The sequence below is a fragment of the Podospora pseudoanserina genome, chromosome 2 (genome assembly GCF_035222485.1).
Source record: "Podospora pseudoanserina strain CBS 124.78 chromosome 2, whole genome shotgun sequence".
NCBI lineage: Eukaryota > Fungi > Ascomycota > Sordariomycetes > Sordariales > Podosporaceae > Podospora > Podospora pseudoanserina.
In genome coordinates, this window is record NC_085921.1 from 925,196 (window position 1) to 940,630 (window position 15,435).

General features: G+C 52.6%; 5 protein-coding genes across 5 annotated transcripts; 2 read left to right on the top strand and 3 right to left on the bottom strand.

Moving 5' to 3' along the window:
- Window positions 1-189: 189 nt before the first annotated feature.
- Window positions 190-4,833, bottom strand: QC764_201590 (uncharacterized protein). Its single transcript, XM_062943863.1, has 3 exons — window positions 3,672-4,833; window positions 3,269-3,590; window positions 190-3,216 (listed from the first exon to the last, which is right to left on the bottom strand). Exons 2-3 carry the CDS (start codon window positions 3,588-3,590, stop codon window positions 674-676), a joined length of 2,865 nt encoding a protein of 954 aa, XP_062802623.1. The 5' UTR covers window positions 3,672-4,833; the 3' UTR covers window positions 190-673.
- Window positions 4,834-5,460: 627 nt separating this feature from the next.
- Window positions 5,461-7,955, bottom strand: DBP5 (RNA helicase required for poly(A+) mRNA export). Its single transcript, XM_062943864.1, has 4 exons — window positions 7,501-7,955; window positions 6,569-7,285; window positions 6,279-6,516; window positions 5,461-6,221 (listed from the first exon to the last, which is right to left on the bottom strand). The coding sequence occupies exons 2-4, from the start codon at window positions 7,243-7,245 to the stop codon at window positions 5,742-5,744; spliced, it is 1,395 nt and encodes a 464-aa protein (XP_062802624.1). The 5' UTR covers window positions 7,246-7,285; window positions 7,501-7,955; the 3' UTR covers window positions 5,461-5,741.
- Window positions 7,822-11,077, top strand: bzz1. Its single transcript, XM_062943865.1, has 4 exons — window positions 7,822-8,489; window positions 8,571-8,782; window positions 8,842-10,397; window positions 10,451-11,077. The coding sequence occupies exons 1-4, from the start codon at window positions 8,445-8,447 to the stop codon at window positions 10,840-10,842; spliced, it is 2,205 nt and encodes a 734-aa protein (XP_062802625.1). The 5' UTR covers window positions 7,822-8,444; the 3' UTR covers window positions 10,843-11,077.
- Window positions 11,078-11,497: 420 nt separating this feature from the next.
- Window positions 11,498-13,801, top strand: GAS5_1 (1,3-beta-glucanosyltransferase). The gene is made up of 4 exons (XM_062943866.1): window positions 11,498-12,220; window positions 12,281-12,852; window positions 12,914-13,002; window positions 13,059-13,801. Exons 1-4 carry the CDS (start codon window positions 12,088-12,090, stop codon window positions 13,651-13,653), a joined length of 1,389 nt encoding a protein of 462 aa, XP_062802626.1. The 5' UTR covers window positions 11,498-12,087; the 3' UTR covers window positions 13,654-13,801.
- Window positions 13,802-13,825: 24 nt separating this feature from the next.
- On the bottom strand, window positions 13,826-14,795 carry QC764_201630 (uncharacterized protein; the record flags this gene model as incomplete). The annotated part of the gene is made up of 3 exons (XM_062943867.1): window positions 13,826-14,270; window positions 14,626-14,735; window positions 14,793-14,795. 3 exons carry the CDS (start codon window positions 14,793-14,795, stop codon window positions 13,841-13,843), a joined length of 543 nt encoding a protein of 180 aa, XP_062802627.1. The 3' UTR covers window positions 13,826-13,840.
- Window positions 14,796-15,435: the final 640 nt, after the last annotated feature.

Consider the following 15,435-nt stretch of genomic DNA (forward strand, 5'->3'; position numbering starts at 1 on the left):
GGGTTATTGCTGCATCTATCATCTGTGTGTTTACAAGAATAAATCTCAGGCTCTCCTTGATATTATCCCCGTCTGCAATTGAGATTGAGGCGTGGGTGCCCCTCTCCACTTCACCGACTGTCAAATGCCGGGCAACCCGGATGTTTCTTGCGGTCTCATTTCAATCGGTGAACGTTGGAAAGTCGGTGCTTCGTGACAATCCAGATTCAACAAAATCGCATACTTTGCTCGAGAAAGGCCACAGCAAAAGGGAGACAGTGGTGAAAAGGAGTCATTCTCTGTAAACTCTTTATCCTTTTGTACATGTCCATCCCTCTCTTGTCTCTACTCTCCAAGCAATTACAGAAATGTCTCTACTATATATACACATCTTTCGGTCCCCCTCCTCATCATCTGTGCCGCCGGGTATCCCTTGATACTTTCCCACAAAAGAAAACGCCATATATGCTTACAATGACCTCCCTCCCTCCTCATGCCCTTTCTGCATGCGTATGCTCGTTATTGTACAATGTAATAAATAGTGAAAGAAACGCTGATAACCACCCCTAAAAGAACCCCCCCCCCCAAAAAAAAAGGCTTGAACGCCCAGCCAAAACGGCAAAGAAAAGAAACCTCATCTCTTGACGGTTTGTCCAAAAGAAAATGCCATCTCATCATAACCAACATCTTCCTATTACCTCACATTCAGAAACAAATCATCCCCCCTCCTCGTAGGCGTCAACTCAGGCACCCACCCCGGCGTAATCGGCGGCAGCTCATCCGGATCCTGCCTCTGCCAGTTTGTCCTCTGTGCCTTTTTCTGGTAGGAATCACCTGCGTTCGCCAGCGTCAACGCCGCTGCCCTGTCCGGACCTCGGCGTTTAGCCAGCAGCAAGGAGGACTGGCTGCTGTGGGCCGAGTTTGAGCCCCCTGGATTGGACATGGCTACTGCGCTGTCGATGGGGGTTTGAGAAGAAGATGTTGCTCCTGCTGGGGAGGGGTAAGACGGGGGGATGTAAGGTTTGTATTGTTGTTGTTGTTGTTGTTGTTGTTGTTGTTGTGGTCGAGAGAGGTATTGTTGCGGGAAAGGGGGTTGGGAGTAAGGTGGGGGTTGGGAGTATTGTCGTGGTTGTTGAGGGCGGCGTTGTTGGGGTTGGAGGTATTGTTGTTGTTGCTGGGGGTAGGGCCATTGCTGTTGCTGAGGATTTGGTCGTTGTTGTTGTTGTTGTTGTTGCGGCTGTTGGCGGGGATCATACGGTGGCCGAGTTTGCTGCGCAGGTCGGGGTTGGGATGGTGATGGCCCTCCCCAGTATGAAGCTGGGTTTGACAACCTCTTCTGGCTGCGGAAATACTGGTCCTCAATGGTAGGTCCCCCGCGAGTGTCAGGGGATCCAGTCCTCATCTGCGCTGGATTGCGCACTGGCACTGGGTTGAGACTGGCGCCATATGTTGGCCGTTTGGGCCCTTGGGGAGCAGCTGGCATTGAATGCCCTGGGTGCCAGACATTGTACTGGTGTCCTCGTGGAAGCAAGTCTGATCCCCTGCTGCTTCTACTATTCCTATCAGCTCTCTCAGGAACAGGCGGTACCTGAGCAGCCTCGGTGCGTTTCCTGATCTTTGGGTAAGAGACAGGAGACTTCCCCGGCGAGATAGGCGTATTGGGCGATTCCACCACAGGCGACAAGTCCACTTGCATCTCATCCTCAATAACAGCGTCATCCTCATATGGTGACCGCACAGGTGTCTGTGCCCCTTCCTGAGAGTTCCTCCGATTAGCCCTCCTCATTGATCGTCTCTTGCTCCGATCGCCAGTCAGCTCCCGCCCTTCCCGCATCACATCAAAGTATGTATCCGGCTGCTTGCCCTGTTTCCTTCCCAACTCAGGAGAGCTGGTGAGAGTCTCGGCAGTCTGCGAAGACCTGTTGGCAGGGTTTTGCCTCGAAACTTGTGGCTCGCGGCGTTGGTCCTTGAATGCGATGGGAGACCCGAGCATCTTCGCGCTTTCCTTGGAAGGAATTCTCAGAGGTGACACCAAGGCGTTTGGTGAAAACATCATGTAGGCATCCTTGGCCCTTTCAGCTCTCGTCTTGTGCAAGTCAGGGCTTGGGAGCTCGGCCTGAGCGAGAGGAACGGAAGCCTGCTGGGGCTTCGGCAGTGGAGGCACGGCCTTGTTCTTGTTGACAGAAGGCTCAGGCCTCTGTTCCGGTCTCTGCTCCGGCCTTTGCGACGGTGTATTCCGCAACACCCAATTGCCTCCCTTATCAGCAAAGTACATGGCTGTCGCAGACTGAGGATCGCTCGGTGGTGGCCTCCAGACAGAAGTCTTTGCTGTTTTCGCCGTCTCGACCTCTCCATCCTCAGCAAATTCGGTGACAACACTATCGGTCCGGCTGGCAGGAACTCGATACATGCGCTCTTGTGGTCGCGGAATAGCGAGAGTCAACGTCGGCTTCGGCGGGCTCCCTTGTGGTTGTGGTTGTGCAGGAGCAGGTGGGCTCAAAACCACCTTTGGAACACTATTCTGAGCCTGAACCTTCGGAGAAGCAGTGCGAGCTGGCCTCGGGGAAGGCACCATCGTAGCGTTCGCAAACAAAGATGCTTTCAAGCCGACACCAACACCTGGAACCCGTCTCTCCGAGTTGGTGTTGCTGACTGCCGGAGTAAGAGCCGGAGTCGAATTCCATCGTGGATCGTTGGGGTCCCTTTCCGCTGGAATCCGAGCCAACGGACTCGAAATTTGAAGACCAGGAAACACGCTGGCCCTTCCATTGTTTGGAGACTCTTTCATCTTTGCGAACCCAGAGTCACCCCCTTCCAGATCTCCATATCTTCTCCGCCGAATACACCTGGCCAGGAAGATCAGTCCAACTCCCAGCAGCACCATGGCAACGCATCCTACTACAATCCCAACAACCTGGCCGGTGCTCAAGGTTGGCTGAGGATTTGAAGCAACGGGGGGGGCGGTTGGTGTTGCTGAGGGGTCAGCGGGGATGAACGTCTCGTTCGGGTCGCTGGCCGTAGCAATTGGAGGTCGTGTTCGAGAAGCAAAGGTCGACGTGGAGCTTGCCATTGTTGATATCGCAGTGCCGGTGACTGATCTTGTCGGCGATGGTGTGGGTACAATCAGACCTCCTGTCCCAGTAGGCCGAATCAAGGTAGCTGTAAGAGTCTCGTGTGTCCTCGGCGCCGCCTTCGACACGCCCACGCACATGTTATAAGCCGTCGTAGTCGTATCGCCTTCCCAAATGTCAGCAAATCAACACCGCCTATCCATTCGTAATGAACTCACTGGTAGAATCCCTCCCCTGACAAGACCCCAACTGACTCTCCCCAATTATACACGACACTGCACCCTCTCCCACCGTATACCCCGACAACCCTGTCTGCCGGCACAAACATTGCAGCGACGGCGAGTTCCCGCATATCCTCGAGTCGAAGTTCGCCGCAATAAACGACCGGAAACACTCCTGAGCGCACTGCGGCACAAAGTTGAGGATCTCTGACGTGACGTTCTTGGTTTGCTGCTGTTGGGCGTTGGCAAAGGTAAGCAGTGTCGTCCATAACGTGAGACATAGTAAGAACAGCCTATATGCCATTCTCTGAAGCAACATCTGTATCCCCCTTCAAGTGTCAGCTTCTCCCCTCGACAAAGTTTCAGACCAGGACCATCATGGTTATGTAAAGTTACCCACCTCGAAAGGACCTTCAGTCCATCTGCATACTCCGCAACAAACCCTTTTCCAAACTTCTTCTTTTCGTCCGAACAAAGGTCCCCCCTTCTTCAACAATCCAGGTCCGCCAAGCAAAGCTTCGTGTAGGGAGGCCTATGGTTATATAGCCAGCGGCGGGTTACCTCGGCGGCTGGGCGATGTGCAGGTGAGTTGTTGACAGGGCAGAAAGCGGCCGACCTGGTCTGGTCTCGGTGAGGGTGTGTAAACATTAAGGGTTGTTGAGGAAGAAGGCCAGCATCTCTCTCATGTCGTATCCACGATAACACTGTAGGAGAGGGATAGAAACTAAGAAAAGATGATGATGACGATCATGAACAAAAAAACATGGGAAAGTCGTTCTCGTCCGAAGAAAAAAACCAGAAACCAGAACCCCTATCACGATACAACCTCGAAAAGGAAACAGAGGAAAAAACTTGAAACAAGAAGAATATGAGAAAAAAGAAAGTGATACAGGGAGTGAGCGACTCGGGGATAAACATGAAGAAAAGAAGAGAGGAGATCAAAAGAACAACGGTGTCACACACCACCACCTCGTTGTCATCTCATCGATCTCTCAACCGCGGCGGGTAGGACCACTCACACACCATCCCCATATCAAGCGTGGCTTGACCCTAACCTCAACCAGGTTTGGTACACACCTACATACCTACCCATATCCTTGCTTGCCGCTGAGCGCCTGTTCCCTCCACTGCACGCCTACCCGCGGGCTGCGCTTAATGATACCGCTCACCCATTTAGAAAAGAGACAGGGCAATGACCAAGAGATACAAGATCCCTTACCCCTGCCGCGGATGTGCATACCAGGCGGGAAGACCAAGTACCGCACAGCGCCGCATTTCGCCTGACCATAACCTCCCATAATCAACTTATACTTGAAAGACAGCCTCGTTGCGTCATCCTCCCCTCCCGAATCCGCCCTTTTCCCCCTTTTCAGCTTCTAAAATCTCAGTTTGAAACCCGTCTCCCGAACTCTTCGCTCTCCCCAAGAAGCAAACATCAGTCCCTTTCCATCCCCCCTCCAACCACCCCAAACAGCAACAGCACCCAAAAGTGGCTGTCCCCTTGCATCACCCATCCGCCAACCCCACAGTGCATCTCTCTGCATCTCCTGCAAAGACAACACACCATCCACTCACATCAAAAAACCAGGCAGTGCCAAATAGGTGTGTAGGCGCTTACACCCATTTTTAGCCGCCTGGCCCTCAAGAAGGGGCGGAAACCCCCCTCATTGGCCAAAACCTCATTGAAACCACCCGAATTGGTGTCAATCACGTGGATGGCATCTACCATCCAACCATTCAAACCTCATCATTTTCTGCACAAGCAGTTGTCTTACACCAATAAGAGCTACATCTTGGCAGGTACAGCCACCATGTACTCTTTTTTCGTTGACTCGGGTGGCTGTACCTCCACCAATCCGAATGCTGCTGCTCGGCCGTGTTCGGGTAGGTATTTCGGGCGAGTTCATCACCTCTGAACAATATCGCGGGGAAACCGTCACATAGATACCCGGATGCTATTGTCAGGCGAAGCAACTTTGGCACAGGAAACAGACACCTTCTAAAACCACAATTTGGAGACGAACAAGGCAGATGGGGTAACTCGGGACGATCAAAAGTACACTACGTCAGAAACCTCTCCTTGCCGCTGGGACCTGCGCAAGCGCCTTTGGTCGATCAGCTACTCAACTACATTCACTCCCCATATGCACGCCGACAATCTGTGATACACAGATGCTGTAGGGACCCGAGGGAAATCATAAAATCCCAGGACCCGGCGGCGCCAAACATCAGGAGTCAAAAGTAATCGTGAAAAGTTCCGGCTTCTTATTCGCCTTTGGTATCTAACAAATCTCTCTGCGTGCTCAACTACATGCCCATTGCCCACGAAAAGCTCAATTTCTCAAAAACTCCCACCCGCAAAGTGCAAATTTTCATCCATAGTCATGCAAATTCCTGCCCATATCCACAATTAGTCCTCCATCATCATGGACAACCTATCCCACCGAGCACTGCCCCGCCCACAGGAGAACTAATTCCCAAGGGCATTAGGAGCGTAGTCGGGGCGGGCACGGCTCGACTTGATCACGTCCTGCACCTTCTTCTCAGTCAAGTCCCAGTCGTCAGGGCTGAGCTGAACAAGGTCGATTCCGTAGTGATTGGCAATGTCGGAAAGGGCCTCGTAGCTTCGTCTGTCGTAGACAAAACTAATAGAGACGCCAACACGACCAAAACGACCAGTACGGCCGATACGGTGAAGATAGGTCTCGTAGTCTGGCATGCCAGCGTTGGGGCCCTTCATCGGAATGTCGTAGTTGATGACCATGGACACGCTGGACACATCAATGCCACGAGCCAAGACGTTGGTGGTGATGAGAACCTTGGAACGACCGGAGCGGAAGTCGTCGAGGAGAGCATCACGGTTCTGGCCCTCGAAGGCACCGTGAAGGGCAGACACCTTGTGGCCATCAGCTTCCATGCGGCGCTGAATCTCGTTGGCACTCTCACGAGTCTATATTTGTTGGTCAGAAAGAGGATGATACACATTTTCTTGCCAGCGACTACTTACGCGGACGAAGATGACGGACGAGCCAATGGTCATGAGACCGTAGAGCTTGCAAAGCACATCATACTTCTTGCCCTCGTCCGGGCAATCCATGTACATTTGAGAAATTCCCTTGACTGTCAGCTCCGTGTGTCGGAGCTTGATCTCGTTCGCCTTGGGCGCAAACTGCTGCGCGAACCGGTGGACATTGTCTGGGAAGGTGGCGGAAAAAAGAAGAATTTGGATGGTCTTGGGAAGTAGACTATTTTCTGTCAGTGAGCTGCCCATTGCATCCGGGGATGGAAGAATCTTACGTCTTGACACGCACACACTGCTCACCGAGACCCTGCTGGTCCAACATGTTGTCCGCCTCGTCAATAACGAGTAACTTCAGCTGAGACACATCGAACTGGCGACGTCTGATCAGGTCCATGACGGTGCCTGGAGTTCCTACCACGATGCTGGCCCTGACACCAGTCTCACGCGAGACTTCGCCGGGAATGGCGGCCTGCACGATCAAGTTCTCACAAAATTGACCGATTGTTTGGACGACGCCCTGAATTTGCCGAGCAAGCTCTCTGCTCGGAGCCAGAAGGAGAGCTTGAGGCTGTTGCGGCTTGGCGAGGTCCACGCGCGCCAGGCAAGTGAGAACGAAAGCAGCAGTCTTGCCGGTGCCGGACTGGGACTGAGCAATCATATTTGTAGGAGGGTCGCTGATCATGAGGGGGAGGGCTCTCTCTTGGATCTTGGATGGCTTCTTGAAGTTCATAGCTAAAAGGCCATCGTTGATCGCCTTGGGGAGGCCAAGCTGCTCGAAAGACTGGACGGAGAAGAGCGGGCTTTCGGCATCATTTTGAAGATCGGCGAGTTTGACCTCGACGTCGTAGGCGTTCTCGACGATGCCAACGCTATTGGCACCCTCGGTCGGGTCATCAACTTGGGGGGCAGCGCCCTCCTCCGGCTTGGAGATGCGGCTCGCGAGGTCCGCCATGGCTTCGACTTGGGTGAAAATTGGTTGAGGGGTAGAGAGACTGTGGAAATTCTCAGTTAATATACGCGTAAAACAGCGACCTAAGGTTGCCAGTAGAAGGGCAGGTGCAGGTGCCTGGGCGGAACTTTGTTGTGGAGGAAGACGAAACCAACTGGCGGTCGTGGAAACTGGCCCTGACCGCGAGTCGCAGATCACGTCCTTGCCGTCAAGGTTGTGTTTGTGACTGGTCAGTCGTAGAGATGCAGGAGCACTTACTGTGAGGGGAACGGGCTCGAGGTCGTCAGATCAGGTAGTTGAAATTGAACTGGATCAGTGATGTTGACGGAAACCTGAGGTTCTAGTTGTTGTCGGATGGAAAGCTGGCAGAGAATATCACAAAGGAAGAAGAAGCCCAGCTTGGTAGGTATACACTTTCCGGAAGCCAAAGCAGGAGCGATGTGATGGTGGGGCTGCACCTGCAATTGAAGCTGTTTGGTTTGGCGGGGTAACTGACACTGGCGCTGGTGCCTGACAAGTTAGGCTTTACACCACCGTTTGACATGCTTTCAATCAGGGTCCAGCGTTAGCAGCTGCCTGCAAACACACGCAGTGGCTCTAACAGCAAGCATGGTTGCTTCCTTAAAGACAATGGAAACTCTTTTAACATGGCATTGTTGCACTTATGTACATGAGACCGCCTTATTATCCAGGATTCGGTCTCCCAGAGGGTCATGGACTGTTTTGAAGCTACGTAAGCAGCTCTGACGGATATGTCTTCGATAGATATTACAGCATGCAACTGAAGAAGCAAGACGCTATTCCCAACTTCCGGATGGATGTCCATGTCCATGGTTCGCGAGCTGGTCTTGGTCGTCCCACTGCGCTTGGCATAGGGGGCTGCGCAGGGCGCACTGATGCTGCAAGCTGCATGGTTCGCTGGGGTACATTTATTTTAGCCACCTTACCTCACTGTGGAGGGGTCACCATCAACTCCGCGTGTTACTTCGCCAGGCCAGTTACCAGAATCCCTCATCCACCACCACACACGAGTACTATTTTGACAGACGATGCGCGGATACCACGGACCTACCTCCATAAAATCCAAAGACTATCTTTTGCATACCCTCTCTTTGCTGCCTATCGTGCATGGTTTAGATTCGAAAACAGCTTTGTAGCGGTCTAGGAAGCGCAAGTGACACGCCGGAACGGAATCGGGAATCATGGCCGAAGTAGACGTTGCGCCGACCTTTGGATCGGAGCTCAAGGTTCGAATCCTAGATACATCGTCAATGGAGGACTGGCCAGTATTGTATTGGTATGCGTCAGGCTAACCACGGACGCTGTAGGATGGCTTCAAACCGGCGAATGCCTGGGTTGCTAATGGCATCGCCTGGCTCGACGATATCCAGTCCTTCTACCGTGAACGAAGTGCCATAGAGAAGGAGTACAGTGCCAAGCTCAATGCGCTGGCCAAAAAGTACTTTGAAAAGAAGGCGAAGAAGTCAACCAGTCTGAGCGTCGGCGATACTCCTACCATGACCCCTGGCTCGCTCGAGAGGTGCGTGCTGGACCACCCCTGACTTCCAGCTTCCCTCCCATACTGACGAATCGTTTCAGCGCATCCCTCACCACATGGACGACCCATCTTACGACGTTAGAATCTCGAGCCGAAGAACACGATCGGTACGGAAACGAACTTGTGACCAAAGTAGCCGATCCCCTCAAGGTCATCTCGGGACGATTCGAAGAGCTACGCAAGCGCCATGTCGAGTACGCCGAGAGGCTGGAGAAGGAGAGAGAATCATCGTATGCCGACCTGCGGAAGCAAAAGACCAAATATGATGCTGCTTGCCAGGAGGTGGAGAGCAAGCGGAAGAAGACTGAGTCCTCCTTCGACAAGGCCAAGGCACAGAGCTCTTTTCAGCAGCAAATACACGAGATGAACAACGTCAAGAATACCTACCTCATTGCGATCAACGTCACCAACAAGCAAAAAGAGAAATACTACCACGAGTACCTGCCCGAAGTCATGGACAGCCTCCAGGATCTTTCCGAATTCCGAACCATCAAGCTCAACTCTCTGTGGACCGTGGCTGCAAATCTCGAGACCAGCATGCTCCAACAGAGCTTGGGGCAGATTCAGCACTTGACCCAGGAGATCACACGCAACCAGCCTCACCTCGACTCGATGATGTACATTAGGCATAACATGGGCGCCTTCCAAGAGCCGGCGGACAAGGTGTTTGAGCCCAGTCCAGTATGGCACGACGATGAATCAATGGCCATTGACGACCCGGCCAAGGTTTATCTACGAAACGTGCTCAACAAGTCCAAGAGCCAGCTGGGAGAACTTCGCCGCGAGGTCGACAAGAAGAGGCGTGAAGTAGAAGGATTGAAGCGGACAAAGCAGAACGTTAGGGATGGAAGGGAACAGAAAGATGAGGTCACAGTTATTGCGCAGCTTTTCATGATCCAGGAAGATCTACACCAGGCCGACCGAAAGCGTCTTACAGCCGAGGTTGAGACATCAACCATCACCTCTGTCGTGGGTGATGTTACTCTCGGCGCTAGAAACCACAACTTCAAGTCGCAAACATTCAAAATCCCCACCAACTGCGACCTTTGCGGGGAGAGGATATGGGGTTTGTCCGCCAAGGGATTCGACTGCCGAGACTGCGGGTACACTTGCCATAGCAAATGCGAGATGAAAGTCCCAGCCGAGTGTCCAGGTGAACTCAACAAGGAGGAGCGCAAGAAGATCAAGCAGGAACGACAGGAGGCTGCTAACGCTCTGTTGAAGCCTAGCAATGGGCCACCGGATCATGTGGCGGAACTCCCTGCTCTCGGCAGGTCAGAGACGATCAGCTCGGTCAATTCGGGATACGCTGCCAGTGCGCAGCGGTCGATGACCTCTCCATCGGAGGAGACACCTCCCGAGATTCCCAGCGCTACGAGACCAGGCTTTACGCCGGCAGCTTCGACGACGACTGTTAGGAAGAACCGAGTCGTTGCGCCTCCACCGGCGGCGTATATTAGCGAGTTGCCGGGTAGCACGCCCAGCTCCAATGGGTCAGCGGAGAAGAAGGGGAAGATGCTGTACACGTTTGAGGCAGGGGGTGATGGGGAGTTGTCGATTCAGGAAGGACGGGAGCTGGTTATATTGGAGCCAGATAGTATGTTGCCTCCCTTGTCCTGTTATTGCTCTACTTACTAACAGCATTCACAGCCGGCTCTGGATGGATCAAAGTACGAGCAGGTTACAAAGAAGGTCTCGTGCCAGCAAGTTATGTTGAAATGTTGGCGGTACCACCACCGTCCCTTGCGCCGCAGCACACGGGTCAGTCGGCGAGACCACCGTCTACCTACTCTAACAGTGGTTCGTCGATCGGTGGCACGGTCAAGAAGAAGGGCCCTGCTGTGGCGCCGAGGAGAGGGGCGAAGAAGCTCAAGTATGCCGAGGCGTTGTATGATTACACGGCGCAGAGCGATGCGGAGCATAGCATGACGGAGGGGGAGAGGTTTGTGCTTATCAAGGAGGACCCAGGGGATGGGTGGGCGGAGGTGGAGAAGGGGGGTGTGACAAAGAGCGTGCCGGCGAGTTATATCCAGGCTGTTTAGTGGATGGTCGGGGCGGTGGTTGAGTATAGTGGGAATGAGTGGTGATGGGCAGGATACCGCGGGGGGTGGTAGTGGGCTTCTTTCTCCCAAGATGGGGGTTGTACATAGATTCTGTCGTATATCCACATGCCTGGTGGTAGATGGCGATGAATTGGTGAGGACGGTTGTGTCAGAGGGTAGCATGTTTATAGTGTTTGGGACCTGGATTGGCTCTAAACAGCTGGGATTATATTGACTTTTTATGCTGTTTCACCACGACAACCACTTGATGTGAAGCAGGGGTGGCACGGTGAACGGCTGTCCCCTGAAAGGCGCAAGATCTTGGCAATGACGTTCCTTCCCGCTTTTGGTGCGTGCATGACCCCACGGCGCCACTGCCAGTTCCCGCTGATACCCCTGACGGGCCCAAAGCTTTGACTTTGGCTACTTCCATCAACAGTTCGGATGGTCTTTCCACCTAGATATATATCTAGGTATGGGATGTGGAAACAGCTGATCTTTTCGGCCCCTCTTGATGGACAACATCGGCCGAGATTTCACGAGCCCTCTTACCTTACTTCCTGCCCTACCTATGTTGGTAAGACAGCAGCAGCAGCAGCAGCAGCAGCAACAGGAGTTATGAGCTGAAAAGACGGATGGGGGGTGTGTGTGTGTGTGGCTGCACAGGGAAGCGATCTTGATCATGGCGCACATGGAAGGTCACTGCGTAACGGTTGCTCATTATGACTGAGGTGACTGGTTGGGCTTTCCGTTGGCAGGTAGGTTGGTGTCCGTTGCCTGTATCGTTTGGTTGCAAGGTCAACTAGAGTGAGTGCAACTGCTTCCGGCCTTTTCACGTTCACATTTCTCCTTCCCGGTCGAGGACAGCACCGTACTCCTTCCTTCTTTTATTCTTGAACCAGCAGGCCAGTGCTTTTTCAATAACCCCAGAGTCTGTCTGCTTTCTTGCTTTTCTCTCTCTCTCTCTCTCTCTCTCTCTCTCTCTCTCTCTCTCTTTCTCTTTCCAAAACATTCGCTTTCACCCTCCTCGACTCTCTGAAAAAAAAAACAAGATATTCTCTCGTTCAACAACGCTACTTTTGATACCGCCCTTCTCGATTTTGGAACTCTTTTTCTATTTTCTTGACTCTTTGATTACCACCACCCATCTTTAATATCGAAACGTTGGTTCTCCTTGCAGCAACCCGCATTGAGACATTCTTCACACTTGTCAATCTTCCCCGGATTTTCTTGCTACAAGCCAAGATGAGATCCCTCGCATTGGTGCCGGTCTTGGCAACGATGCTCCCGAGTCTTGGGACAGCCACCCCGTCGCCGACAGTTGCTCAACCTCCCACCAAGAGGGGTAGCCTGCCGGCTGTGTCTGTTTCCGGGAATGGTTTGTCCTTACCACTCCTTTTTCAAAATGGGACCTTGGCTGATGTTGATCATAAAACAGCCTTTTGGCAAAACGACAAGCGGTTTTACATTCGCGGTGTGGACTACCAACCGGGTGGTTCCTCGGCGATGGCGGACCCCCTGGCGGACACGACGATTTGCAGCCGCGACATTGACCAATTCAGAAAGCTGGGCATCAACACGATTCGGGTCTACATTATTGACAATTCTGCCAGGCACGACGAGTGCATGGGCAAGCTGGCGGATGCGGGGATATACGTTATTGTCGATGCCAACAATCCGCTGTACAGCATCAACCGGTACGACCCGGCGCCGTCGTATAACGCAAAGTATCTGCAGAGCGTGTTTGCGACGATTGACGAGTTTGCCAAGTATGAGAATACGCTGGCGTTTTTTTCGGGGAATGAGGTGGTGAATGATGTGGTGAATTCGACGCTGGCGGCGAGGTATGTGAAGGCAGTGACGAGGGACATGAGGAAGTATATTGGGGAGAGGGGGTACCGGAGGGTGCCGGTGGGGTATTCGGCGGCGGATGTGGGGAGTAATAGGAGGCAGCAGGCGGATTGGATGAATTGTGGGAGTGAGGATGAGAGGTCGGATTTTTTTGCGTTTGTAAGTTGTCTGAGAGGGTGTTGTGGGAAAGGGGTGGTTTGGTCGCTGACGTGAACAACAGAATGATTACTCGTGGTGCAATTCGGACTTTCGGACGGCGGGGTGGGACCAGAAGGTGAAGAACTTTTCGGATTATGGTTTGCCTATTTTGTGAGTTGGGTTTCGGATTGGTGGTGGTGGTGTGGGATGATGCTGACGATGTGTAGCCTCTCGGAGTATGGCTGCCTTACCAATGGCCGGGACTTTGGCGAGGTTGCTGCTCTGATGAGTGACAAGATGACGAGTGTGTACTCTGGAGGTCTGATGTACGAATACGCCATGGGGGATAATGGTTACGGCATTGCAAAGATTCCTAGCGTCAAGGGCTCCTCGGTTCAGAAACTGGATGGGTTCGAAAAGTTTGCCTCTGCTCTGGCTGCCAACCCACCCCCCGAAGGAGATGGAGGATTTGTCTCGACGACACACGCCAATGCCTGCCCTACCAAGGATGCCAACTGGCTCATTGACACGACTTTGCTGCCAGCTATCCCTGAGCAGGCCAAGATGTTAATGATGGAGGGGGCTGGATCTGGACCCGGTCTCGGTGGTGACGGGTCTCAGAATGCTGTGGATGCTGGCACTAGCAGTGGCGACGCGGAGCAAGGTTCTGGGACGGTGACTTCGTCCAGCACGCCCAAGGGGAGTGAAAATGCGGCGCCGGCGACATCAACCCCGGCCAACGCTAGAGCCGTGGTCAAGATCCCGTTGGTTCTGACGGGAATGGTGGTTGTGTTGACATTGGGTGGTTCTTTTTTGCTCTGATGACAAGGAGACTAGGGTTGATGTGCATGTATCTGGCATGCTTGTTTGTGTATCGATTGATTTTTGACTGAGACATTGCTAGGTTATGGTGGTGGGAAAGGCATCTTGACGTTTCTTTTGAACTAGAAAAAGGTTTTGGGACATTATGATAGTTTTTAATCAACTTTTCTTTTTGTTATGTGCTTCATCAAGGCCAGTCGCTGCTCTTTGCTAAAAAGTCCGCCAGCTTTTCGAGGTACTCCTTGTCTATTTGGTCGAAGCCGTTTTCGACTGTGCAGTCAATGTCGATTATCCCTACCACCCCCTTGCCCTCGACCATGATGGGGACGACGATTTCGCTTTTGCTGGACGAGTCGCAGGCGATGTGGCCTGGGAACTGCTCGACGTCGGGGACGAGCTGAGTTGTCTGGGTGGCGGCTGCTGTGCCGCAGACTCCGCGGCCGAAGTTGATGGTTTGGCAGGCGACTTTGCCTTGAAACGGACCCAAGATGAGGCGTGGTTTTGTGGGAGGGGAGGTGTGGTCGTGGACGTAGAAGCCGGCCCAGTTTACCGAGGAGGAGGGGGAGGGGAGGGAGCGGTAGAGGTGCCAGAGGAGGGAGGAGGTGTTGGAGAGGTTGCTGCCCTTTTGTCAGCTCGATTTTTCACTACGAAGTCTGTGGTGATATTTCATGGTGATGTTTCATGGTGATATTTCATGGTGGTATGTCATGGTGGTGATGATGTTTGGGGTTTTGAATGTGGATGAGATACGGTGGCGGGGGTAAAGAGGGGGTGGATGAATGCTGGGTAGTTGAGGGGAAAGGGGAAAGGGGAAAAGGGGAAAGGGGAAAGGGGGAAAGGGGGAAAGGGGAAAGGGGAAAGGGGAAAGGGGAAAGGGGAAAGGGGTGTGATAGGGGGTGGCAGTTGGGGTGGTGAAAGGGTGAGATGGGGTGAAGGTGGTGAAATAGGGAGGGGCACAAGGGGAGACCTTACCACACCCAGTTTCTTTGCTCGTAACAAAGACCTTCTACCTCGTCGAGGAGCTGCTGGTAGGCTTCTGGTTTGGTGAGGTTGGGGGAGAAGTTTGTTGCGTCGGCGTGGACCTTTTCTTCCTTGTTAGCAACTGTTTTTTTTGGTTTGTATGACATGACAAGGCTCACCATTTGGACGGTTATGGGTTCAGATGGTCTGAGATTAGATTGTTGTTGGTGGTGATGGTGGTAAGCGATAAGATACAGCTGACTCTTTGTCTGCTGAACAGGTTTGAAAATGGGATTGGGTATCTCTAAAAAAAAAATTGACAAATGGGTATCAAGAATGCGTGGAATTGGTGAGGATGAAGTTGAATTGTCTTAGAGATAAAAACACACCGAAACACCTCTCTCTTTATACACAACTTTCATATTTGCTCACCTGGCTTACACACACCTCAACTGTGGAGCCCGAACCGATGGCGCAATTCTCGCGATGCGCGACCGCACAAGGAACTGCTGCTTCATCAGGAAGCTCGCAACAGACCAGCAAGAATGCGAGGCGGGCCGGAGATAAAAATAGGGGATAACCCCGGCCGGGCTACCCCTGATTTTGAACTCATACAACAAGCAGAAAATCCAAATGCCGTAATCGAAATCCATATGCACGCAAAATCCCATATGTACTGCGGCATATAAAAAGATGACACTATAATTCTATTTTAACAACACTACAACAATACCAACCCTACTATTTGACACATCAAGTAGGTGTCTGCCTCTAAAACAGCGAATGGATGAACGACGCTTGCTCTTCTTACACTTGTATGTA